The sequence below is a fragment of the Petromyzon marinus genome, chromosome 21 (genome assembly GCF_048934315.1).
Source record: "Petromyzon marinus isolate PM22_M1 ecotype Great Lakes invasive population chromosome 21, UKy_Petmar_22M1.pri1.0, whole genome shotgun sequence".
Classification (NCBI taxonomy): Eukaryota; Metazoa; Chordata; class Hyperoartia; order Petromyzontiformes; family Petromyzontidae; genus Petromyzon; species Petromyzon marinus.
In genome coordinates this window covers 12,828,830-12,856,814 of record NC_133687.1, presented here as the reverse complement: position 1 = coordinate 12,856,814, position 27,985 = coordinate 12,828,830, and the positions used below count along the sequence as shown (strand labels likewise).

General features: G+C 51.4%; 1 protein-coding gene across 2 annotated transcripts in view; it reads left to right on the top strand.

Moving 5' to 3' along the window:
- The window catches only part of LOC116944612 (neuroligin 4-like), a 31,285-nt gene extending 14,178 nt beyond the window's left edge, over positions 1-17,107 (top strand). For both annotated transcript variants that reach the window (XM_032958335.2, XM_032958334.2), the window contains exon 8: positions 548-17,107. In XM_032958335.2, the coding sequence (XP_032814226.2) occupies positions 548-2,204 (1,657 nt within the window). In that variant the 3' untranslated portion in view covers positions 2,205-17,107. The remainder of the gene's footprint in view (positions 1-547) is intronic.
- Positions 17,108-27,985: the final 10,878 nt, after the last annotated feature.

Sequence of the window (27,985 nt, the reverse complement as noted above, 5' to 3'; positions counted from 1 at the left end):
AATAGCACAGTTTTGGTTAGAGGGAGGGGGACAACGAGCGGGCTGAGGTCTGTAGTAGTGTCCAGGGCTTGACTGTGTTTTGAGGAGGAAGGCTGTGGAGAACAGTGACGAAGGGCGACCATCTTGAACTGAATCTGAAGACCAGTGTTCTTCACTAATTTTCAGAGGGAGGGGGGTGAGGGCACTTTCGCTGAAAAGACATCGTCAGTGTGAGGGCCGCCACACATTTGAAACCATTGCTGGGTTTAACAGCATGATGGAGGTGCATCGGGGGGGGGGGGGGGCACTTTAGGCCACCAGGGTCCGCCAGTGGCCCGCAGGCCTTGCAATTGAGAACAGTGCTGTAGACTGACTGATGATGAGGGCAGCAAGTGCAAGGATTTGAGCGTGACTAATCGTTTTGCCTTTGAAGCTTTCCATCGAGGTCACACGCATGCACACATCACCATGGACAACTTTACTGCGCCACGCTGGCTGTTGTAAGAACAGCTTAACAGACCTTGACACCCAGATGCCTGCGTGCCCGATTCTCTCCCTCCTAACGCAGCGACCCCAACCGCCCTGAGATCACGGATGATGACGATGACGACATCGATGGCGGCGGCGGCGGCGGTGGCGCCGGCGGCGAGGACGGCGCCGACGGCGGCGCCCGCTCCAGCGTCTTCGTCGAGGTCCCTTGGCGCCGCTACAGCCCCCGTGAGCAGCACTACCTCCACCTGGGCCCACGGCCGCGCCTGCGTGAACACTACCGCGCCAACAAGGTCGCCTTCTGGCTCGAGCTGGTGCCGCACCTGCAGTACATGGCCTCCTCCTCGTCCACCTCGTACGAGGGCCGCCACTTCACGGGTTTCGGTGCTACGCGGAGGCCGCCGGGGGCCGTTGGCCGCCGGGGCCCCTCGGGCACAGGCTACGGCACGACGAGGAGGCCCAAGGGGCCGGACCGCGCCAGCCGCAAGGACAAGGGAGGGGTCGACACACCGGGCGGCGGTGGAGGCTCGACCCGGCGGCAGGAAGGCGGCACCGGCAGCGGGATCGAAGGTGGCAATGAGGCCGGGCGGGATGGCGACGCGAGCCAACGGCGGGACTACTCGACGGAGCTGAGCGTCACCATCGCGGTGGGTACGTCGATGCTGCTGCTGAACGTGCTGGCCTTTGCCGCGCTCTGCTACAAGCGCGAGAAGCGGCGGCGCGAGGAGGCGGGCCTCTACCCTTGCCGGCACGGCCACCAGCGAGGGGGCAGCCTCGCGAGCAGCGTGAGCAGCGTGGGCAGCCACCGCACCCAGCAGCACAACCATCACGGCGGCGGCAGCAACCTACACCGCCACCACCGGCAGCCGCAGCACCAGCAGCAGATGATGGTGGACCCGCACCACCAGCACCTTCATCACCACCAGAGTGAGCAGCATCTGGGCGACGATCAGCACCATCTGCAGGAGCAGCAGCAGCAGCAGCACCGGCGAGCGCTGTGGGGTGACAGCGACGATGAGGGGGTGCTGCCCTCGCCGCTCGACGTCGAAGGCAGCGGCGGTGGCGGCTTGTGCGTCGGCGGCTACGGTGCCAGCGCGTGCCGGGTGCTCATCCACGACGATGACGATGTCATCGTCGACAACGGCGGCGTCGCCGACAACAACGAGGAGGATGACTACGAGGAGTACGAGTACGACGAGGAATTCCGCAACGGCGCCGGCGCCACCTCCTCGCTGCTCTTCCACCATCACCACCACAATAACAACCAGCAGCAGCAGCACCACCAGCCGCAGCAGCAGCAGCAGCAGCGTCAGCCACGGCGCAAAGCGGCAGCCATGATGAGGAAGAGGAGGTCGCTGACGACCACCACCACGATGACGCCACAGAGCGTGGTGGACTACTTCCCCGACGAGGTGGCCGTGGTGGCCGTGCCGGACACGTTCGAGTGCCCGCGCGACTACGCGCTCACGCTACGCCGGTCGCCCGAGGACCTACCCCTCACGCTGGGCCTGGGCCTCGGCCTGGGTCTAGGGCTTAACCACCAGGGGGGCCACGGGCACCACCACCTTCACCACCACCAGGGACTTGCGCCGCACGCGGCCAACGTGGCCCAGGGACCTGGTGGCCTGGCCCAGCAGGGCCAACAGGGCCAGCAGAGCCTCCAGTACCAGCACGGCCCGGTCGGGCAGGCTTTGCCAGGCGGGTTTGGGGAGCAGCACAAAGTCCGCCATTGTTGAGTGTGAGGGCTGTGGTGGTGGTGGTGGCGGATGTAATGATCGTGGCAGTTTCGGGGTGATGGTGGGCGGTGGTTATGGAAGTGGCAGTACTGGTGGAGGCTGCAGGTAGTGGTAGGGTTGCCACCTTTGAGGTATAAAAACCAGAACATATCATAGGATCAAGGATATCTCACGATGCCATAGGAGGGGCAAACTACATGTAAATGGATTGTCTTGCGTGCTGTATTATTACAAAAGCTGGGTCTTTTAAATGTCCTGGGAAGACTTACATATTTCCCAGGACAGCAACCTCAAACAGAGGATGTCCTGGGAAAACCAGGACAGGTGGCAACCCAAGCTTGTGACGGATGTGGAGGGTGTGTGGTGCATGGTTTGCCATCTAGTCTAAAGGCCCGATTTTTAAATAAGGTGTGGAAAAGAGCTTTACCCCTATATAAATATTGCAGGTGGAAACCAGGCGGGAGGACACAGTGAAGGGTCAAGAGTTATATTAATGTAACGGCAAGGAGTGTGAGGTAAGAGGAGGCAGGGTTTCCAAATTTTTGTTTTAACCACACAGGCCTAAACAAAAAAAATGGCTGCTTTTGGGCATTTGGTCAGGTTTGGGTACAGTCCATGAGCCAGGTCCAGATATTTGACTTGTTTGGTACCATAGCCTGCAGTGGCATCGCTTTAGAGGAGGTTCCAATCGCTCGATGTGGTCAAGTAAATTACATGAAATGTGGGATTATTACAAAAAATTCACTCCTATCCGCTGTATACATAAATTGGCATGACTGACGCTTTGATACCATGGGTGGTACCAGTTTGTGCTCTGGCCCATTGACCGAGTGAGTGGCGTTGATCTTTGAGAAAAGAAAACCAGACTCTCCAAATGGTCCCAGAGATGTGGGGGACATTGAATTGTATTGCAAATGGGCCAGAATGATAGAGGTCCAGGTGCGTCCGGCCTAACTAACCCTAGGCAGGTGGCAACTGTGATTGTGTTTGGGCACAATCAACACGCGACGATCCACAGCGATCTGATTTTAACTCCTGCTCGTGATGCCGTATCACCATCATTGTTGCCATCGTCGCTGTTATAACAACCAGCAGCAGACAGTTTGCATTTGAGCCTGGCCTGGGCCTAACCTTGGTTAACTCGATAGGAACATGGATATCTCACCTGGGGTGTGGTTGCAGAAGTTGAAAAAGGTAAAAATATTAAATGTCAAGTTACACCTCCCCACCCCCCCCCCCCCCTCAACAATTGTGTCAACTCTCTATCAAAAATGTAGGTAAAATTTGCAGTCCCAAATATTACAATGTTCCTTTAGCAAAAATCGAATTAACACACAACACGCACACGTACATACATACATATGCAGTATTGATGTCCTGTGTGTGAGTACATAAACAAAATATACACAAAGCAGAATGTAATCGTACTCTACAGTTTAATGCTAACCCATTAACATAATAACTGGTGTTTTGACTAGTTACCGCTTAGTAACCACACCAAATAACTATTTCGAATTGATTATTTTGCAGGGTGACAACTGAAGTGTTGATGAGACTTTTTATGACCACAGCGATCAACTGAACGTTTGCAATCTGACCCCTGATCTTTCATCAGCACCGAACTAAACGTTTACAAAGTTCACTCGTCGTCGTCGACTGACTCGTTAGCCGCACGCGTAACTCTTTAAAAAGTAGCGGTTGTCCGATCAGCGGGGGAAAGTGTTACTCGTACAAACAAGTAAGTTCTGAAAAAAAAAATGGTCAAGACTCATGTTTTTTTTTTTAAGTGCCGTTAACACTGGAACAAATAGTTCACTTTTGCCCGGCTAATGCATTCATTCGCTCGTGAAGAGCTAAAGCACCCCACACACACTGGGTGGGTGGTGTGGGCCGGGAATGAACATCGGCTGCACTGTGCACGATGAAGCCAGCTGGAAGACGCACCACGGTGGTAGTTTTCTGGTGCTGCTCCCTGCCTTGACAGGTGCTCGCTCACACCACGTGTCTCTGTCAAACGGAGGCTCTTCCCCTTTATCCGATTAGCGCGGTTGGCTATGTACGGCGCGAAAGAAGTTTGACGTACGTTACGTACGCGCAGGGGATGAAGAATCGCGACGTCTCGCTGCTGACTTTTGAGACCCCCCCCCACCGCCTACACATTCCACATGGAGTGACGAACCCCATATCTGCATTTGTCATCAATATGCTAAATTCCTCTGTTGATATGTAAACTCCTTTGTCAAGGCGCTCTCCTCCTCCCACCCAGCTTAAAAGACGCTGCCAAGCTTAGCAGTGTTCATTGGAGCGCTGTCTTTCCGACAGCTCTGTTCCTTCACTTGAGGACGGCTGCTTGCGTTGTGGCCGAAACGTCGTGAGAATTTAATGTAATTATGTTTTATTATTATTTTATTATTTCCGTTCTACGTGACTTTACCAAAAGAACCAAGAATAAGTCTCCATGCTAATTTCCCTTTCTGGCCTCCGAGCCTGCGGTGTTAATTCCACATTCCCAATGCCAAGGCCGAGATTGGGTGTTCACCCAAGGATAATCGTCGTCATCATCATCATTGTTATCATCAGCCATGGTCAAGCCACTGCTGGATGGAGGCCTACCCAAGCCACCTCCATCTCTCACGATCCTGAAATGTAACGGTTCGCCGGGCACCTGAACAGGAGGTGATTTATTTGCTCCATCTCCTCCGTGGGCGGACCATCGCACACGTTGTGTTCCATTGTTGTCACTCCGTCGTGATCATTCGGCTATCATCCCTTCAAGCTGTGACATGTCCTGCCCAAGCCATCTTATCTTTACAGTTTGAATCAGTGGTGGAAATGCCCTGGGACGTCATAGGTTGGGAGTGAACATTTGAACCTCGACTGTGTTCCAGAAGGAATCAAGGATTCATCTTGTTTTATTTGACTCACAGATAGACCACCTAGACTAACAGAGAGACCCACCGACACGCACAGAAACCCACAGACACGAATAGAAACTTACAGACATCACATAAACAGACACACGCAGACGCCCACAGACACGAATAGAGACCCACAGACACGCATAGAGACCCATAGACCCACGGACAGATACCCACAGACATGCACAGACACAGGCACCCACAGAGGCCCACCATGGACCCACAGACATACACAGATGCCCACAGATGCATAGAAGCCCATAGACACGCATAGATGTCCATAGACCCACAGACAGATACCCACAGACACGCACAGACACAGGCACCCACAGAGACATACAGGGACCCACAGACACACACACATACCCACAGATGCATAGAGACGCATAGAGACCCATAGACCCACGGACAGATACCCACAGACCCACGGACAGATACCCACAGACACGCACAGACACAGGCACCCATAGAGACACACAGGGACCCACAGACATACACAGATGCCCACAGATGCATAGAGACCCATAGACACGCATAGAGACCCATAGACACGCATAGAGACCCATAGACCCACGGACAGATACCCACAGACACGCACAGACACAGGCACCCCCAGACACACACAGGGACCCACAGACACACACAGATACCCACAGATGGATAGAGACCCACAGACACAGATAGAGACCAATAGACCCACAGACAGATACCCACAGACACGCACAGACACAGGCATCCACAGACACACACAGGGACCCACAGACATACACAGATGCCCACAGATGCATAGAGACCCATAGGCACGCATAGAGACCCATCCAAGCGTTCCTGTGTCTATGTCTCAACGTGAGTTCAAACATGCACGTCTCCACACTTCTTGGTCCACTTTTAAGTTTTCGTTAACAAAAAAACCACTGACCATGCTTCTGAACTCTTGGTTATAGTAGGCAGAGTGTACATTGATGAATTGCTTTTTTGCTTAGGATGTACGTGTTGTGTGACTTTACACACCGTGGTCAGCTTGCCAACAGCACCCCTACATTTTTTCACCGGTGGGATTAATCCCTTTCAATCCTATTGTATTTAAATTCCGGATTTATGCAGTCAGATTATGTGCTAACCAGTGTAATCCTATTAAATCATATTGTATTCAAAGACTGGATCTTCGGAGTGAGATTATATGTGCTAACCGGTCTAATCCCGTTGGATCCTATTGTGTTGAGAGAATATGGACGATGTTAGGGTAATGCTGCAGGGTTTAATTAGTTAACTCTGGAGCCAGATTACTTGCTTAGAGGTGCTAATATTGAATCCTATTGCATTTAAATACTGGGGATTGTGTAAGCCAGGTTGAATACCGTCGGTCGTGTTAAGTAGGTTAACTATGGCTATGGATTACATTAGCCAGTCTAATCCCTCTGAATCCTGCCGTGATATAATAGCGGTGTTACCCGAAGTGTTAACCGTCAAATTACGTTAGCCGGGGTAATCCTATTACTTTGGGACGTTAGCCAGGGGGGGGGGGGGAAGTGTCTACCGTGAGGATGAGTAGTTCTGTGATGTCGTCTCCCCGCGGGAGATGTTTTCTGGCACAGTGTGGGTGCCCTGTTCTTCGTCCGGTGACGCGAACGCCCATAGCACAACCATGATTGCAATTGGCAACGAAGAGTTTGGATTAAGCGAAACACATCCTTAATCGCAAAGCCCTTAGAAATGTCACCCTAATCCCAGCCGTGAAGCCATACTTAAACTGTACAACTCACTTTAGGCTGAGTCGACCTAGAGTGGAGGGGCAGGTCGGGTTCAGATAAATACCAAGTGGCCCACACGTACAGCAGTCAAACTCGGGGATTGTCGTGCAGTGTGTGAATCACTGTCCCTCCCCCAGCCCTTGCCCTCCCTGTATAGCGACACAGACGCTTAAGTGCAGGTGCTGTTAGTGAGCACCTATTAAGGCAGGCGTGGCATACGAGGCGGGTCGGGTGGACAATTCCAACATCCAGCCACCGCTTTAATCCCAGCGCTGATGTTGACAAACGCTCGCAACGCCTGGGACTCCTTTTAAGGCTAAGTGGATCTAGAGGAGGCCCGGAAGCAGTTCTCACATTTTGGTGGGACTCGAATTCAGGTCACGGCTGTTTGTAGGGCAGTGAGCTGAGCACTGCGTCACCACTGCGCCCCACACTGCCACGATTGCAGACGACCCATTTCCAACGCGACATTATTAACATATGCAAACATATGTTAATAATAATATCTTCGAAATATATTGTTTCCTTGAATCGCAGACGAATTACTTTTCATTTCGAATGCGTTTTTTGCAGAATCTGCAGATTTAAAAACCGCTTAATTACCAAACTTACCCATTTGCGAATTATAATACGCGCTGTAATTGAAATTATAAGTTAAATGTATGCATATATACGCCAAACCCCTATGAAAGATAATGGTAGGATCTGCAGATAATTACAAAAACTCACCGGACCGGACCATCGGTGCCATACCTCCAACCGAGCCACGCTCTGTCATCACCCCCCCACCCTCCTCCTCTCCCGGCCTACTCCGGCTGTAATGAATAATAAATACACGTAAAGTGTACATAAATATGTCGCGAGGTGTGTACATAATTTAACGGTGAATACACAATTTCCCCAACACCCCTCCCCGTTCTCTAAATAAGCCGACAACCTTGACTAACACTGACCGTAGCTGTGTAAATTCACGTGTTTTTTTTTACCAACTCGCGTTTCATACACACACACACGGTGCCCGTAAAGAAGGCATCATGCGTTTCAAAAATATATATATTTTGTATTTCGTAAGGCTACCTTTGTTTTGCCAATCCACTGCTGGATGACCAGGAGCTTCACCCACCCCACTCCCCACGCCGCTGTCGCCTGCATCGCCATACTTCACCCACGCCGCTAGGGTTTGCTTTGTTTTTGAACGACCGCAGATCCGTCGGCCGTCCGAACGTGGCAATAAAAACAAGACACAAAGGCTTCGGCTTCGTGTGAACAAAGCCTCACACAAGCTCGAGACGAGCGCCTCCTCGTGTGGGGCGAGTGTCGCCCTTGGCACGCGGCAGACGAGACGAGGTGCACGGGGAACTCGCGCAGTGAAACCTTTCAAATCCCATCGCGTGCGCGCGCAATTCTATTCGCCACCTCGCGTGTTATTAATACGAAGCCGTTTGTCCATCTACTGCTAGATGAAGGGAGCCGCCCCCCCCCCATTAACGTGTCTTATGTGGCCATATTTCACCGGTGCATGTTGATGAAGGGGGGGTGGAGGGCAGCCAGGACAAAAGACAAAGATCCCCCCCTATAGCCTGTACAAACTGTTGGGGCAAGTGCTGTTAGCGAGCGCCTATGAAGGCCGGCACGGCACACGAGGGGGGTGGGCGTGCCAGCACCACGCCCGACCGCCTTTGTTTCCCTAAGTGGCGATGTTTACGCACCGCACCAGGTACTCATTTTGAGGCTCAGTCCAACTAGGCAACCGTCACCGGTGGTGATGGCCGTGAGCGAGAACCGAACTCGGGTCGTCGGGTTCGTAGCGCAGCGCGTAAACCGCTCCACCACCGCTCCACCACCGCTCCCCCACCGCTCCCCCACAGGAAGGAGCTCTCACGCGCGTCTCGTGTTCGCCGTGGCCGGGAATCTTAACACGAGGCCACGTGGTTTCATAACACAGTGGGCCTATAACCACTGCACCGCCGATCCACCCGCTGTTGAATTATAGTTATTTAACGATAGATGATGATGATGATGCATTTTATGGACGCCCTGCATTCGACGATATTTAATTTGTTTAATTAGCTGACCTAAAATTGAAAGAGTAATCAACTGTTGTTCATAGTCGCTGGTAAATCACCGATTTGTCGCCAGCATCGATGTGCATTGATGCACCCAGTTAGCTCAGAGTGGCCGTGTCGGGTGCACTGCGCCGGCAAATGTTGGGACCTCGGTTCAAGTCCTGGGGCCAGGCCTCTTAATTGTACGAATGCGTGTCAAACTTCTTTCACACCGTACGTAGCCAACCGTGCTAATCGGAGGTGCGGGGGAAGGGCAACAAGCTAAACACAAAAAGCAGTTATAAAGAAATTAGTTTTAAATCTCGATTATTTAAACGTGCATAGCTCCAGTGGCTTCCTAACATCGGAAGAAAGAGCGTTCCAGACGGCTGCAGAAGTGCATTTGAATGCGTGCGATGCAGTATATTGTTGGGTGCCCTTGAACCAGTGATGGAAATTCCACATTGTCACGCCGAGTACCTGTCTGGCGGCTGTCGACCTATCACAAAAGTGTTTCCTCATTTTATTCACCCCCCGAGTGAATACAATGAGTTGCCTCCTGAGCAGGATTTTAAATCGCGACCGCGCACCACAGCAGAGCCACCTTTGCCAGATGACTTGTGCAATTACGTGCAAGCTCTACCTTAACCGTACTTCACGCTTGGGTTTCGGTGAACCGAGTATGCACAGGACCGGCTCAGATTATCACTCGCCACGTGGTGTTAGCCGTGGCCGGGGATCAAACTCGGGCAGCCAGGGTCACAGCACCGTGCGCGAAACGCTGTGCCACACCAAATCCAGCCGACAGAGCAGCTATGTCGCTCGCGTATTCCGCGCGGCAGACGGAGCTCCGGATGAGGTTTTTTTTTGTTCGGATCGTTGAGAAATTCACCCTCCAAATGTCGACGCTGTTGGCGAAACGTAGCTTCGACGTTTGCGCTTTAAGAGGGCCATTTCAATGCTTGGTTACCCGTTACGGTATCTAGAGCCAATCTAATAACGGCGGCATTACATTTTAACCGCAACGTTACTCCGAAAACACCGCACGACGGCTAGGGCCTTCAGAGGCCAGAGAAATGTGTCTCAATGAAAATCGCTTAATGAGTTTTTTTTGTGTGTGTTGCAATAAATAAATAACACAATTCCCGTTTTAGTTATTCCAAAGCGCAACCCACGTGGCGCGCTGTTGAGTGGTGATGACGTGGGGGGGAGGGGGCGGCGGGGTTCGTGTCGCACGTTCACGCGCCCGGACCCCCCTTTGTTCCCTGTCACGTGAACTCAAGCCGTGCAGCAACAATTGCGGCCATACGATGAACGTTTTTAATTAATTATCGAGCGTAATTCGTGGCTTTTTAGTTGTTATTTACGCATAAAAAAGGGCCAGTAGGCAGCTGTATCTGCCGAAGGGCTGGCCAGACTTTAGGGGTGGGGAAATCCGTCCACGCAAGGTGATCTGGGTCACTGCTATCCTCCTCTCCTCGTTTCCGACCAAAGTTTAAGCGTCGTTTGCTTGAAATATGTCGCTGGCGTCTCCAGAATCCTACACCACCAAGTCTACCACCACCACGTGGACGCACTGTGTACATAACCCACTGGCTCTCTCTTAGTCCATGGGCCAGAGCAGAAATCGGTACTGCCTCTGGTGAGCAAAATCTTTAGTCCTGCTGATTTATTTATACGGCTAAGAAGAGTTAATTACTTCCTAAACCACACTCATGTCAAGCGGTTGTCATTGGCCACGTAAAGACATTGGAACCGCCGATAAAGATTTGCCACCTCAGGTGGTACCGACAGAGTGAAAGCATCTGGCCCTGGCTCACGGTTCTTTTCTGTGTACATCCGCTACCAGGCTGGGTTCACACTGAATATCTGGCATTACGTTAGGTGAAAACGTGTTCACGCCACCGCAGCGGAATTGGAACCTCGCGTTCGGGTCAGACGATTGTGTGATGATAGTTCGGAGCCCTTATTAGGCTTCGCCCCAGCCCTTGGCCTTGCTGTCGGTTCACTCAGTGTTTAATTTAACGTTGTATAGTTCACGCAGTGTTTAATTTAACGTTGTATAGTTCAACTCGTCGACGTTATACCCAGGTAGCGCCACTCATGCGAAACCTAAGTGGCCGTTATGTCACGTGCGTTAGGGTATCCCGCGTGAACCCACCTTGATACCGCGACGAAAATCATGGCGAGTGATATATATATTTTAATTAGGTCACTTAATTAACTCGAGAATTGTGCTTCCTTGAACTCAAACGAAGGGCTCAGAATGGGAAGGGTGGCAGATGACGATGACTGGAGGGATGGCTTCTCGTGCTGCTCTGATTGGTTGTTTTGGTTTGGACCGTGAGTCACCGTTTTGTGCTTTGGCGCTAACTAAAACAATGCTTTGTAATTTTTGTTAGCCATTGCCATTCCACTGCCGGATGAAGCCATCACAATTTCTGCTCGGTGTGGATATGTTGGAGGGGGAAAGCCCAGGACCGGTTCAGAAATGACTCTCGCCATTGATCGATGTTAGCCATGGCTGGGAATCGAACTCAGGTTGGCAGGCTATGGACCACTGCGCTAAGTTGTAAAATGTGGGACAACTGCAAAGTGATTCAAATGCGTGCGTGTAAATGCCAATCCTAAGCCATACATTATATTCCTTCCCCCATCAAACGTCTGCGTCACATTTCACCAAAGGCGCTGTGTGAAGTCGCGCACTCAAAGGAGCTCCCAAAAACCTGACAGCGCTAAACACAAAAAACTGACTCCTCACAAAAAAGTTACGATGCCGGTTGAGAAAGTTCACAGTTATCAATGAAACTATTATGCTTCCAAGTGAATGTTAGACGGTCCAAGAAAAATATCCCTACCGTGTATCTGCGTTACGAACAAAAAAATTATTTTTGTCCGCGTTGGTCCTCTTAACATGGGATGTTGCATTGATGTGCAACTTTATTCAAAACGACCTCTCAAATACGTGCGAAACAGTGCTCTTATTGGTGGGATAGGGACACGTGAATTGTGTGACTATGCTGTATCCAACATGGTTGATTTTTAGACATTTGAATAATTTAGGTTGTTATACTCACCCACCACCTCCGATGAGCACGGTTGGATACGTACGGTGCAAAATAAGTTCAATGTACATTTGTGTTTGGGTTTATTCATAAAGGCATCCTTCCTCGCCTCGATCCTCTGCCAGGTTCCAGTGGGCTAGGCCATCTAGGTGAGAGTTGAGGGCATGGGAGTCAGTACTTTGGACTTGATAGCCTCTACTTTATTAAAGTCATCATCCTTGACCGATTTCAGTGGCTTGGTTGATCTGCAACTGTGCGTTTAAACAAACAAAACCCCACCGATGTGGATCTTCTGCAACATTTTAAATAACACATCACACGACTTGCAGGAAAGTTGCGTTTTTATTTCTAAACCTTTTGCCCCCCCACCCCCCTCCATCCTCTCCACTAACACGAAAGGTGTACAACCATATAAACACGTTTCACAGTAATTTAGTTAGCACCACGATCATCGGCCACCTCAAACGCGAAAGCCACGTTTGCGTGCAGCAAAACGTCGGCCGTAACTTCACCGTTTATTCCATCAATAACCACGGCCCCCCCCCCAACCCCTAATCCAATTAAACCTCTTCCCCTAACAGCCTCCGCATAGCGCTGCCCTCAACCATAATCCCGCACATCATTCCCGTCCTGAACCCCTAATCCGTAACCCCTTGTTCTAAGACTAACCTTTGCTCTGGCCTTATCTCACGCACCCCCCCCCCCCCCACCACCACCACCGCTAAATCCTCAACGTGGACCCAACTGGAACCCCTGGCCGGCAAGGGCAGTTGGGCTCGGGCTAACCCCTCTTTATCCGCTCCACACTTTGCCGCATGCCTTGTGTAATGATTGCAGCCCGAAAGCGTTGCATTGATTTTGGCTCGGTGCAACCCCCACAACCCCCACATCTCTCTCTCGTCTCACTGCTCGACTCTCTCTGGGGGTATCCGTGGTGGAGGTGGTGGGGGGGGGGGTGGAAGCAGCAGGAGCGGGGAGCACGAGAAGGAGGAGGGAGAGACGGCTGTACGTGCTGTGATTGCGAATTGCGACTAAACCGCAAGGCTGCGCGGGGGTTTTCGGAGGTGATTATCGAGACGTCGAAAATGCGATGTCACGGATTCCTCGCGCTCCGTAAAGTGAGCGATGAGCTCATTGTTGCCGAGCTGGTGACAATATCCACATTCCTATGGCAGCTCCCTTGCCATAACAACGACCGCTTCTGGCTAGCTTTGCGCGGTGCTCGGTGCAGCCTTCACCACGAGGTGAATATTTTACCGACCACAGAGGGATGGTAACGATGATGACTACGACGACGACGATGATGATGATGATGTCGCTCACGATGATGTCGCTCACGATGATGGCAACGATGAGAGGACCGAGTCGACCGCTCTCGGGTTATGAACTCGCGACGTGAATTGTGGCCCCGCGGCCCCGCCGACTGAACCGCCGTTACTACACCCCTCGCTTGAAGATCGTCGCCACTTGCACAAGAGCCGACTGCGCTCCGTGCTCAGTCAGACAATTATCGGAGGAATGCCCACGTCCTTGTGCAGCCCTTGGACCGGAGGTAGAAATTCCGCTCTCCTATGGTGGGAGGCGGGGGGGGGGGGGCAGGGATCAGTCTCCCCAATGAGACGACTGCACGCTATCTTTGTACACACGCAGCGTATGTAACCATCGGAGGACATGTCCTTCATAGGCCAGAGACGCCTTTCATAAGACTCACGTCGAGGACATGTTCTCCTGAACGTTCGCCTTTCTCCTAGACAATGGTGTTCATGTAGCAGCCAACCCTTGAGCCGACACTGTCAGCCCATCCATCAGTCCATCCTTTCACCCAATCAACTGTCTTCGTCTAATGGACCACGATCTTTGCCGTGGTGCCACGGAGACAATGGGGTGGGATGGGGGGGGGTGGTTTGTGGAGTTTGGTGTAATGCGGGCGAGGCTCACGGTGCACATTTATCATTTTCTGTCCATTGCGTAGACTGGGATTGCCACCTGAGCTACACATTTTCAAAAAGAACAAAAAAAACCGGCCAAATGTCACGGAAGGAAGGATATCTCAATACTGGAAGGGTGTGCAAAAATTACATATGAATGAATGCGTTATATCGAGGGGTGGTATTATTACGCGACTGGCTCAAAATGAAAACCTGAAATAGAAGAAGATCCTGTGGCGAGCAGGTCAGGTGGCAAACCCTAGTGGAGACTCGGTCGTGCATGATCGTGCGGGACGCGCTGTGCCAAACGGGACCTCTCCCCCCCCCCACCTACCGCTTCACTCACAAGTGGCGGCGGTGGTGGCGGCGGCGGTCGCCGTGGTTTAGAAGGAAAATAATCGGCGTGGAGCGATGTCGGTTCTTATAGGATCTCGACGCACGTGTGTGCGGAATCGCGTCGCTGTTGTTCGAGATCGGTTTCTTTTTGTTGTCAAATGACTTGTAAATTGAATGCTGCCGTGGCGTAAGAGTTAGTTGCGCTGGAATAGCGATCCAGAGGTCCCCGGTTCGATCTGATTCAATCTCCCGGCGTGGCAGATGAAACAATGGCCAAGTTTTTATTTTTATCGCCCCCCTGCCCCCCCCCCCCCCCCCCCCGCTAACTCCACCTCTGATGATCCAGCAGTATAAACGGGTACACCGCAGTTCGTCGACCGGGCCCGGTGGCATAAGTTGTGGGTTCTATCACCTCCTGAAGACGTCTGCCCAGCATGGAAGAGTGTAGGGAACAAATAAAAAATATCCACATTGCTCTCTTGAGCTCCACCGTAGTGGAGACCCCTCTACCAGCAAGCGGCGTGATAAGCAATTGGAGGGCTGCCCCTTTAACATTGTGTTTTTGTAATTTGTGTTACCTTCAGGCTAGGGGTAGCGAACCTATGGCCCATGACAGCATCTGGCCCGCAACTTCGTATTATATGGCTCACGGCCACATGAGGCCTGTTCACTTCTAAACGGCCTGAAAAAGACATTTATCCATCGCAGCAAGCGTCTTAGCCGGACCAATCGGGTACTCGGGGTGAATGTCAGACCTGGCAACGTTGCGTTAAAAATACGCGCCCTCTGTGAAGGTGAGCTGCTAACTATTTTTTTTCGATATTATTATTTTTCGATAACATTGAGGCGTGTTAACGTGTGGCCCGCCAAAGGTATGTCCAACCCCACCCTCGGGAAGGAGAAGGTTCCCCACCACTCTACTTTAGGCTAACAAAACAAACGAGACAAGACAAATGAGACAAAACAAATGGGACGGGACGTACGTAAAAGACGATACAAACAAGACTTTGAGACAAAGGAAAATATTATATTATCGAATTCTGGCCCCCATTTTTTGACAACTCAACGAATCGCTGGGAAGTTGAATCGATACGTGCATATCAAATACTAATACAACTGTAACGATAAGGAACATTTGTTTATTCTGGAATGCTTCCCTGAATCTCGACTCTTTTCGAAAGGTTCTATACCGGGATTTTTGGCCATTTCTATTTTCTAAAGAATGTTTTGGGGGGTAGTAAGAGAAAACTGAAGAACATATACGTAAGATGACGTAACAATGAGAGGGTCTTATAGATGTGTTCATGGATCCACTTGCTCCAACTACCGCGATGAGATTTGAACTCCGCACTGAAAATATTTTGCAGTTGGGTTTGTTAGGGTTGGGCCTAGTTTTAAGGCCAGCTACCTGTATACTAACTCTAACCTTGTCACCGCCAATACACTTACTGGAGTATTGCATAACAACACCAACCGTATAACGTAAACACAAACAAGGGTCAAACCTATTCTTATTTTTCATCATTTTGAATACTGGAAAAAAAGGTCCCATCGCTACAAACAAAACTATCCGTAAAACGAATTCTAAATTGAGCCTTATAACAACCATTACATTGATCCTGTCTCATTACCTCAAGCTGTCACTAAACCGAACCATAAAACTACTGTATTGTAAGCCTAATCAATACCCTATTTATAGCTCAAGCCTAGACAAAAACCTATTATGCTACCCTTACACTAAGCTACACAATGAGATAGCGTAGATGGGTATGAGCCCTGGTGCACGAAATTAAATGGGGACCCCCTGTCCAATTTCCCCTTCTTTGTCGTCCACCACTTGGGTCCCTTCATCCCTTGGGCCAAGATGCAGTTGCACCACTGGCTCTATGTTTAGTTTGTTGGTGTGTTTAGTTTGTTGTTCTTCCCCCGCACCTCCGATAAGCACGGTTGGCACAGCATACGGTGCGAAAGAAGTTCAACATGTGGACGCTCGAGAGCTACGTGAACCACGACTTAGCACCATTCACAACAGCATGAACGTTGGCCAAAATTATAACACTAGCTCCAATCTCCTATCGCTATCCTAACTCGGGTCGCCATCTGTCCGGGTTTTCACCTGTGCGGTCCAAAAATTTGCATCCGTGTTCATGTCGCCAGTAATTTATTTGTACCGAGATCTGGTGGTGGTATTGAGTTGAATTGCCCAACAGTGTTTTTTGCACAGGTTTGCTAGACGTAGGCTGACTGGAAAATATGTCCAGGCTAGGCCATGTGCAAAAGGTTACAACCCGATAACTGGAACTAACCATAACTTTTAACATAAGCACGATCTAAATCGGTGACACCCATCCTAAACCTAATCGTGTGTGGAGTTCGGTCCCATATCAGTGGTGATGAGACATTTTCCTTCGTTTTATAGGAAAAAAAACATGGCCCGCTGCACTCTACACCACACTGTATGACGCACTGGCTACAATATAAGATAGTGGTTTGTACAATTCACTGTACATTGCACTATAACGTGTGAAATACCACACCGAATGATGCACTGTGCACACTGAACGGTTAACTGTACTCTGCACAATACCGCACAACGCACTGCACAATGCACTGTATTACACACTGTACAACTGTACAGTTAAATGGATGAAAGAGTCCACTGTACAGTAGAGTTAAATTCCTTATGCAACCCTTCATGTTATACTATTATTAAAACAAAAATATAAAAATATAACGCGTGATGATGTTTTGCGTTAATTGTATGCCTCTTAAAGACAATGTTTATACTATGAATAAAAAAAATAATGACACTATTCCATTAATAATTACTATTAAATAAAGTTTAATTTTTGTTTCATCATATGTGCGTATGTTTTGACAGATTTGCGAACACAATCAACACTGTAGGGTTTTGGCATCCTGGAGGTTCCGAATAGGACAGTGGGAATAGAAGCATAGATGTACAATCAGGAAGAGTAGGTTGTGATTGGGTGAGACGCATGTGCAAGATAGGGAGGATTTGGTAAAGCAACTTGGAAGTTTGTATATGACAACGTGGTAATGGGTGGGGCATTGCGTGGAGAATAGAGGAAAGGGTTTAAACAACTTGAAAGTACACAGTAGAATGTGGCGAGAGAGTGCTGCCGATTTAATGGGGGAAGAGAATGTTGCGATGCGGGAGGGCATTGGACTGGCACCCAGATGTCAGCTGTCAAGGTACAGACCTTAAAGCCAGTCTTCTTCTTCATCGTGTCTCCTGGTCAACCTATATGGTCTTTCCCCAATATTCTGCACAGGCCACCGCTTCTGGTGTTGACATTGTCAAATCTTGAGGAGTGCATTGTGGTGCTGCAGGGCATCTCATGAGATTATCCATGGTTTGCTTCTCCTGACAAGCACATTGGTCGGTTGGGTAGAAGTCCCATGATTTCATGAGAGAATTGCATCTACCGTGGTGGCAATGATCAGCCGTTAAGGTTTGCTCGAAGAAGGACGTGGTGGTTGGATATCGTCATAGACTTGAAAAGCAGAGGGAGGGACCAGGCGGAGTTACCTGGGGAGGGAGTTCCAGAGGGTTGGGGGTAAAGTGGCTAAGAGAGTGGTGGAGTGGCAGATCTTGGGACCAAGGAGGAGGCCAGAGTTTGTGGAGTGGAGGGAGCGGGCTGACAGAGACAGTGCTGGAGGAGGTCGCAAAGGTATGGGATGGGCAAGGCCGTTGATGGATTTGATTGCGAGGATGAGAATATCGTAGTCAACACGCTCATGGATGGGAAGCCATTTAATTGAGGCCAAGACTGAGGTGATTGGTGGACTGGGAATTTAGTTCAGGAAAGGACCAGAACGGTATAATGTTGGAACAGCTGTACTGTAGTTTCTTGTGATTTTTCTCTGGAGGAGGAATGTCAGCAAGGAGAGGGAGTTCAATTCGTTCGTTTCTCAGTCCGCTGGTCCTGGTGAAGGTCGCGGCAGCAGCATGTTTGAGTAGAGCGGTCCAGACCTTCCCAGGCGTTCCCAGGTCAGCTGAGCGACATAGTCCCGTTAGCGTGTCCTGTGCTGGCCCCGGGGACTTCGCCCAGTGGGACGTGCCCAGTCGAGTTCCAGGCGGAGTATATCGGGAGGCATTCTTACCAGGTGCCTGAACCACCTCAACTGGCTCCTCTCAATCTGGAGGAGCAGCGGATCGACTTTGAGGCTCTCTCAGATTACCGAGCTCCTCACGGAGAGTGAGCTTGGCAACCCTGCGGAGAAACCTCACTTCGGCCGCTTGTATCTGCTATGTCATCTTTTCGGTCATTACCCAAAGCTCATGACCATAGGTGAGGATGGGAATGTAAATTGACCTGTAAACCGTGAGGTTTGTTTGAAAAATCAGCTCCCGTTTCACTACCACGGAACGGTACAGTGCCCGAAACATTGCGGACGTCGCACTGATCCACCGGCCAATTTTTCGCTCCCACTTATGTACCATCACTCGTGAAAGAAACCCCGAGGTGCTTAGACTCCGCCGCTAAGGAAAGCTGTTTCCGCCCTCACCTGGAGAAAACAATCCACTGTCTTCGGGAGTGAACCATGACCTCAGATTTGGAGGTTCTGATCCTCATTCCAGCCGCTTCACACTTGGCTGCAAACCGTTCAAGTGCATGCTGGAGATCACAGACTGACGAGGCAAAGAGGACAACGTCATCTGAAAAAAGCAGCGATGCCACATCCATGCCCTCATACTGAATACTTTCCATACCGCGGCTGCGTCTTTATATTCTGTCCATGAAATTCACAAACAGGAGTGGAGACAGGATGCACCCTAGGCGGAGTCCAACACCCACAGTGAACGTCTTTGATTTATCACCAAGAATACGGACACAGCTCTAACTTCGGCATTAGAGGGACCAGATAGCACACAAAAGTGGCACCGGTACATCATACTCCTGCAGCACCTCGCACAAGACATCGTGGGGAACACGGTCATATGCTTTCTCCAAGTTTACAAAACGGAGGTAGACTGGAGAAGCATACTCCCATGACCCCTCAATTATCTGTGAGAGGGAAAATAGCTGGTCCATTGTTCCACGACCATGATGGAATCCGCATTTTTTTTCCCGAATCTGAGCTCGACCACAGCGCAGAGCCTCTTCTCCAGCACTCTGACATAAGCGGGATGCTGAGAAGTGTGATTCCTCTGTAGTTGCAGCACACCCTCTGGTCCCCTTTTAAAAAAAATTGGAACCATGACCCCAGTTTGCCAATCTAGAGGTACTGTACCCACCTTCCATGCAACAACGAAGAGGCGTGTTAAACACGACACTCCCACACTGTCCAGCGCTTTCACTAACTCTGGGCGAATCTCGTCCACCCCAGCAGCTTTGCCGCTATGAAGGCCTTCGACCGCCGCAGCTACTTCAGCAGCCGTGATGGATCCGACCCCCCCCACACCCCAGATGTTTCCAGGGCTGCCTCCTAAGAGGAGGGCATGTTCACCGGGTTGAGGAGCTCCTCAAAGTGTTCTTTCCACCTCTCGACTATCTCCTTACTGAGAACATCCTGAACAAGCGCCTGGTGGCTGGGTGACCCACGTGACCCTGTGGGGCCCAGCCCAACGTGGCGACGTCCTGTGTGTCCACCATCCGCAGGGCGAAGGGTGAGGGGCGGTTGCGATGCCAGTGTGGCAGGGAGGAGAGGAGGGCATTGAAGAAATCCGGCGTGGGTGTCACAAAAGCATGGGCCAGGATCCCAGCAGCAACCGGGGTGACTTGAGTGGAAGTGGGGATGCTCAGCTCGGAGTCGAGGTTGCACGTGGCCAGAGAGGTTTCAGGAGTTCAGAGTCACAATGATGAGTGCCTGGTGCGGCGTGTAATCACCAGTTAGCGCACTGACGATGTTAGTTCGATTCCCACTCACGGCCAACATTAGTGACGAATATCTGAGCTGATTCTGGGCCTACCCTGGGTCTACGCAGCCTCAAATTAGTACTTGCTGCAGTATGTAAATTAACCCCACATCACCCCCTCCCTCGTGTGCCGTGGTGTTCACGGGAGGTCTTTGCTGTTCCTTTTGAATCGGTGTGACATTAATGAGTGTGCGTGATCTGAGTGAGTGTATAATGTGTCATGCACGGGGCTAGAGAAGAAGATATGGACGGATGCGGTACAGGAGGATGTGGAGCTGCGTGGATTCGCCGACGACTGGAACCAGCGGTGTCAAGATCGGCCTCTGTGGAGGAGGTTCGTGAAGGACGCTTACTGGAGTGGGGAGTTGGAGGCAGTCGCCCTCCAGCAACAACGGAGGGCAGAGAGGAGGGACGCTCACAACAACGAGCAGAGCGCCGGGCGCCTAAAACGCAGAATCTGCCAGTCAACTCAGTCAACCCATGACAGCTGGGTCTGTTCCGTGATCCCCTGCCAGCAGGTCTTCGACACTTAACGTGGCTTCAGAGTGCACATAGCATGGCACAAGCGCCGTGGTGACGTCACCGCCACTTCGTGGTGAACGGCGGTTGTTGTTGTTGTTGATCCATCCGAGTGTGTGTGTAGGGTGTATGGGGCCGTCCATAAATGACGTCACGCACCTATGGGGGGGGGGGTCAGACATTTGTGACGATGTGTGACGAGGGGGAGGGGGGGTTTGAGAAATGTGACGTCACATCAAAATGCGCAACTTTCAATAAATATAGACAACACGTTCTACTTAATTAAATATACTTTTTTTAAATAAATGTTTTCTCCTACAACATCAGAGTGCAGCGCCACAATAAATACGCACTACAATGACAATAGTTTAAAGCGATTTGAAGCATGTTTTTTTGGGGGGGGGGGCAGAGCTTTGTGACGTCATATTTGAGGGGGGGGGTCTGACTTTTTGTGACGTCGTGTGACGAAAGGGGGGGGGGTCAAAAATCGTCCAAAATCACGTGACGTCATTTATGGACGGCCCCTATGCACGTGCGCATGTGTGATCCGAGTGAGTGCATGTGTGTGTGTGAGCACGTGTGTATGTGTGCATGTGTGTGTGAGCACGTGCGTATGTGTGCATGTGTGTGTGTGAGCACGTGCGCATGTGTGCATGTGTGTGATCCGAGTGAGTGCATGTGTGTATGTGTGTGTGAGAGAGAGCGAAGATTCGAAGTGCTGCCACATCAGTCATCTCCGCTGCTCTGCCCTGTAAATAAATTGAAAGTGGAACCAATTTCCGGTCTCCTCTTCCCAGAGGAATCCACTCGGAGAGTGACTCCAATCAGGGCTAAGCCTCACGGTCATCAGTTCAGCGACCCAGCCGAGGACTCGGCGTTGTGAGTGTGTGTGTACGTGTGGGGAGCGGTGTGTCTACATTACAAAGGTGCTCGCTAACAGCACTTGCCCCTACAGGTTGTTGAGGCTATACGGGGGATCTTTGTCTTTGTTGGAGCGGTAGCGCAGCGGTTAGCGCGCTGCGCTATGAACCCCGGCGACCCGAGTTCGATGCCCGCTCACGGCCACCAACACCCATTGACGATTATCTGAACCGGTCCTGGGACTCCCCTAGGTCGACTCAGCTTTAATTGAGTATCTGGTGTGATGTTTAAAAACATCGTCACTCGGGAGACAAAGGCGGCCGGGCGGGGTGCTGGCCACCCACCACCCCTCATGTGCCGATCCGGCCTTCATAGGTGCTGCTCGCGAACAGCACTTTCCTCGACAGTCTGTTGAGGCTACACGGGGAATTTTTGTCTTTTGTATGTGTGTGTGGTGCATCTGCCAGTCATCTCAGTCAACCCTAACACGTGGCTCTGTCCCGTGACCTGCTGTCAGGGGAGCCTTCGACAACTTAACGTGGCCTGAAAGTGCACCTGGCCTGGCACAAGCGCCGTGGTGACGTCACCCGTCACTTCGTGGTGCTTGGCCGGTATTGGATTTATTGGATTGGAGCGGTGGCGCAGTGGTTAGCGCACTGCGCTACCGACTCCGCGAGCACTGGAGAGACAAAGGCGGCCGGGCGTGGTGTTGGCCACCCACCCTACTCGTGCCGGCCTTTTTAGGTGCTCTCAAAAGGGCACTTGGCCCAACAGTTTAAAGTGAAGAGGTCTGTACGGGGGATCTTTGTATGTGTACGTGAGCTCGACTGTACATAATTGATATGCACGTGGCTGCCCTGATAGGCGGATGTCACGCGGCACGCACGGCGCATACACAACACAGAGACGCATTTCTCACTCACCGCACTCTCGTGTTTAAATATGGATAAGTGTAACCGCTACTAAGCCTAATATTAAATCTCTCTGCCTTCCCTCCGTGAACACCCCCACTCACCCCTCTCCCCCCAACTCATCCCTCTTTCTCTCTCTCGCCCCCCCCCAACTCACCGCTCTCTCCCACCCACCCATCTTTCCATCTCCCCCCCCAACTCATTCCTCTCTGCCCCCTCCCTCACTCTCCCCCCGCCTCTCCCCCCCCCACCCACAGTCCTCCCCACTCACCCCTCTGTCCCTCACTCACCCCTCTCTCCTCCACCCCCTCTCTCCCCCCCCCTCTCTCTCTCTTCATTTCTCGGGAGCACCGATTTGTCTTTGTCAGGAGCTTTTGTATCATGTTTAATGTGATGTCTATCTCTCAAAGAGGGGGAGAGCGGAGCTGGGGAGATTGAGAGAGGCAAGGGAGAGCTGCGTTTTGTGGGAGCGATAAGGGGGAGGGAGGGGATTGCGATGCTGCTGGGGGGTTGGGTCGCACTCACAATTTGGTAAATCAAGCAAATTGCACGCAGCGATGACAATGGGACCGTACCAACTCGGCAGTCAAACACGGGAGGAGTGGGGGGGGGGGACAATGGGACCGTACCAACTCGGCAGTCAAACACGGGAGGAGTGGGGGGGGGGGGCAATTGGACCGTACCAACTCGGCAGTCAAACACGGGAGGAGTGGAGGGGGGCAATGGGACCGTACCAACTCGGCAGTGAAACACGGGAGGAGTGGGGTGGGGGCGAAGGGACCGTACCAACTCGGCAGTCAAACACGGGAGGAGTGGGGGGGGGGCAATGGGACCGTACCAACTCGGCAGTGAAACACGGGAGGAGTGGGGTGGGGGCGAAGGGACCGTACCAACTAGGCAGTCAAACACGGGGAGTGGGGGGGGGCAATGGGACCGTACCAACTCGGCAGTGAAACACGGGAGGAGTGGGGGGGGGGGGGGGCAATGGGACCGTACCAACTCGGCAGTCAAACACGGGGAGTGGGGGGGGGGGGCAATGGGACCGTACCAACTCGGCAGTCAAACACCAGGAGTGGGGGGGGGGGCAATGGGACCGTACCAACTCGGCAGTCAAACACCGGGAGTGGGGGGGCAATGGGACTGTACCAACTCGGCAGTCAAACACGGGGAGTGGGGGGGGCAATGGGACTGTACCAACTCGGCAGTCAAACACCAGGAGTGGGGGGGGGGCAATGGGACTGTACCAACTCAGCAGTCAAACACCGGGAGTGGGGGGGGGGCAATGGGACTGTACCAACTCGGCAGTCAAACACGGGGAGTGGGGGGGGTATGGAATATTTTTTGCTGCATCGTGAGCTCCTTTAACATTGACGTTAATCAGAGGTGGCCGTGTGGCTCAGGGGTCAGGGCCTTAAGCCGGCACCGCTGGGAGTCTAGGCTCGCGTCTGGCTCTCAGCCGCCCAGCTGTGGTTAAACTTTATACATGTTTTTATTTTACCGTGTAAGGCACACTGAGCTATGTAGCTATTTTCTTAGTAGCGATCCGGCCACAAATGCTGGCTCAAAGAAGTTAGCTTATCAAGGGGAAATGTATCGAAGCAGGCAAATAACACCCTAAACGAATGTTGATTGTAAATGTGGAGGGGAAACCCGGAGGACGCGACCACACGGCGAGTGAACATGTAAACTTCAAATATACAGCAGCAGCAGGCGTCAGGGTTGGGATCGAACCCACGACCTCCTGTATACCAGGCGAGGTCGTTAACATCGTGGCTCTCCGACTGCAGTTAAATTGTGTCGTCTAGCGTAGCAGTAGTCGTGAGTGGTGAGTTAATGGTCATGTTTCTGGTCAGTATAGTTATAAACAAGTTATACTGGTAAGGTTAAAAGTTGCTTCTGCACTTAATTTGGATCGATCACAGCTCTCGTTTACATTCCCCCCCGCCCCCCCCTTGTCAATCCACTGCTGGATGAGGACCTTCCCCACGCTGTTCCAGCCACCGGGGGTGTTGTTGACGTGACCACGTGCGTGAAGGGGCACTTCTCGCACGTGTTCACACACCGCTGGCCACTGACGCTCGCCGCGGCCCTCGATCGAACTCAGGTGGTGGAGGGTTCCGCAGTGGAGCGGCGCCCCCCGAACCATCGCGCGCACCGCTCCCTCGGGATTGTTGTGGGCGCACTGCGCGCCTGTGGATCGCGTTCCTGCGACTAAGGGGACATCCACTCAGCACGTACGCATGGAGGGGGGAGGGGGGGGGGTTAACCCAAATGCGAACCGCTTGCGTACGGGGGGGGGTCTACTGACAATGTACGCATAGGAAACGGTTGGGGGGGTGAAGCCTCGATAATAATTTGTCTACATTGGCCTTCAAATGAGCCACAGTTCAGTTCAGCTGTCAGACAACGAGTACTACCGGGAGAAGTGGGTCTGTGGGAGAGGTGTCACTTGTGTGCCACCGTGCCCCTGACTGCTGGCTATCACGCAGCTCAGCAGTGAGTCTCACATAGTCCGGGGGCCTGCCCCATGGATGATTACGGTACACATCCTTCAATCCGGCCTCACTGCAGACTGCCGCTGGCTCAAGGTTTTAGCTGCCGCGATGCTCTCTGTTCGTGCTGCTGCTGCTGCCCCCCGGACTTGAGTACTGACACTGCTCTGTACATCGGGCTCCTGCTACAGCAGATGTTCAGTCGACGCACTTTATATAGAGACGAGTTCACCGAGTTTTGTGTGTTTAAGATCATAATAGTCGTGTTTTTGAATAACCAGTCAGGATGGATAACACGGTCAAGTATAACTGTGTTGTACAAAGCTGTGTGGAAGGCTAGGCCGATATTTAATCTGCCTGGATTTAATATCGACCGTTCTATAGGATTCGTACGCAGGTGGGGGGGGGGGGGGGGTGTCATTTGAGGGGGAAAGGCGTCAAGTTTTGACAGATTTTTGCGTACCTTCTAAATGTACCTACTAAATGTACCTGTGGGGGCTGACGCCCCCCTCCTCCTCTACCCCCTCCTCCACGGCCCTCTCTCGCTGGGCTGCCGCCGATCGGGTGATCGGCCTCCCCGCACCAGCGTCCTCTCTGTGGGATATGGCTAGTGGCTGGCTCCCCACCGCCTGGAGTTATCCCACACACTCCCCACGTACACCACCACTAATGCGGAGGTGGCTGCGCGCGTGCCCGTACTAGTGCACGCTGCTCACCACGGCTCGCGCTAAAAAGAGCGGTATGATTAAGCACGCGCCCCTACCCCCTCCCGTGGGATCGGCTTTAATCGGCTGTGCAAGCACACGGGCACGGGCACGCGGGCAAAACGACGGCCGGGTTGACAATAATGTAAGCGCGCCCCCACCGTTAATGCGATTGTCGCTACGTAAACACACTGCGTTAAACGCGCTGTGTAAACACGCATGGGCGATATCACGCAGCTCCCCGGACACGGGAGCCGTTAATGAATTACTACCCGTGCTGCCTCACACACACACACACACGCTCGAATTACACGCTACGCCGACACTTTCCCCACACCCACAGAAATCACACCACACGGATCCTCTGTGCTAAAGTTTATTAATGGCGCCAATACGCATTACCCGGAGGAGGGATATTTCGCGGGGAGAGCCTAGCCTAACTGTACCACGTACCTCGTAGCTGTACTCACGGCGTCCCATGGACGCTGTGAGAGTCGGAGGGAGAAGGACGAGCGAAACCCTCGCTTATCGCTGCCTCGTAGCAGCACTCGCGGGCATCGCACGGATGCTGCGAGCGGCTCAAGGAGGCACGACGACAGGGAGGGGTCCGGATCACCCGGAGGTTGAAGACAACTGCCCTCACTGTCCCGGGGCACCAATCTGTCTTCTCTCAACTTCAAAGGCCGGTCATACAGCGCAGACAATCCGGTGCTTACCCGTGCCCACCGTCATCGTCCCCCTCCACCGTCTCTACCGTGGCCTAATCCCCTCACTTCAAAGGCCCAGGGTGGCATTGTACCGCGCAGCCAATCGCGTGCTCACCTGCGCCGTCTACATGGAGGGCTACTGGGGCTGCTGCTGCTCTTCTGGCCTAATATTCCACCCTCCGCCTCTCCCAGTGTCGTGAGTGACTCATTGCGGTTGGCCCAGTGAACCTTTTCCTTCTGCGCCCATACAAATCTTCAGCCAATTTAGGGGCACCGCAATGTGACCTGTCCTGTGAGGGTCGGCCAATCTCCTGGCACCGGGAAACCGTGAGACTCTCCCTCTAGGGGCTCTTCGGATTAAAACCCGATGTGCCAGGCAACCCCCCGTCAGGACACTACTACGTGGGTGCGCTGTGTGTGGGTTGTGTGCTTAGTGTGGGTGCGCTGTGTGTGGGTTGTGTGCTTAGCGTGGGGGCCGGGAGGGGATTGCAGCGTTTGCGGAGTTGCTCCGTGGTCGTGGCACCACATACCTACTAAATGAACCGACTAAATGTACCTACTGAATGTACCTACTAAATGTGCCTACTAAAAGTACCTACTAAATGTGCCTACTAAATGTACCTACTAAAAGTACCTACTAAATGTACCTACTAAATGTACCTACAAAATGTGCCTACTAAATGTGCCTACTAAATGTACCTACTAAATGTACCTCCTAAATGTACCTACTAAATGTACCTACTAAATGTACCTACTAAATGTACCTACTAAATGTGCCTACTAAATGTACCTACTAAATGTACCTACTAAATGTACCTCCTAAATGTACCGACTAAATGTACCTACTAAATGTACCTACTAAATGTGCCTACTAAATGTACCTACTAAATGTGCCTACTAAATGTACCTACTAAATGTACCTACTAAATGTACCTCCTAAATGTACCGACTAAATGTACCTACTAAATGTGCCTACTAAATGTACCTACTAAATATACCTACTAAATGTACCTACTAAATGTACCTACTAAATGTGCCTACTAAAAGTACCTACTAAATGTACCTACTAAATGTACCTACTAAATGTGCCTACTAAAAGTACCTACTAAATGTACCTACTAAATGTGCCTACTAAATGTACCGACTAAATGTACCTACTAAATGTGCCTACTAAATGTGCCTACTAAATGTACCTACTAAATGTACCTACTGAATGTACCTACTAAATGTACCTACTAAATGTACCTACTAAATGTACCGACTAAATGTACCGACTAAATGTACCTACTAAATGTACCTACTGAATGTGCCTACTAAATGTGCCTACTAAATGTGCCTACTAAATGTACCTACTAAATGTACCTACTAAATGTACCTACTTAATGTACCTACTGAATGTACCTACTAAATGTGCCTACTAAATGTGCCTACTAAATGTACCTACTAAATGTGCCTACTAAATGTACCTACTAAATGTGCCTACTAAATGTGCCTACTAAATGTACCTACTAAATGTGCCTACTAAATGTGCCTACTAAATGTACCTACTAAATGTACCTACTAAATGTACCTACTAAATGTGCCTACTAAATGTACCTACTAAATGTACCTACTGAATGTACCTACTAAATGTACCTACTAAATGTACCTACTAAATGTA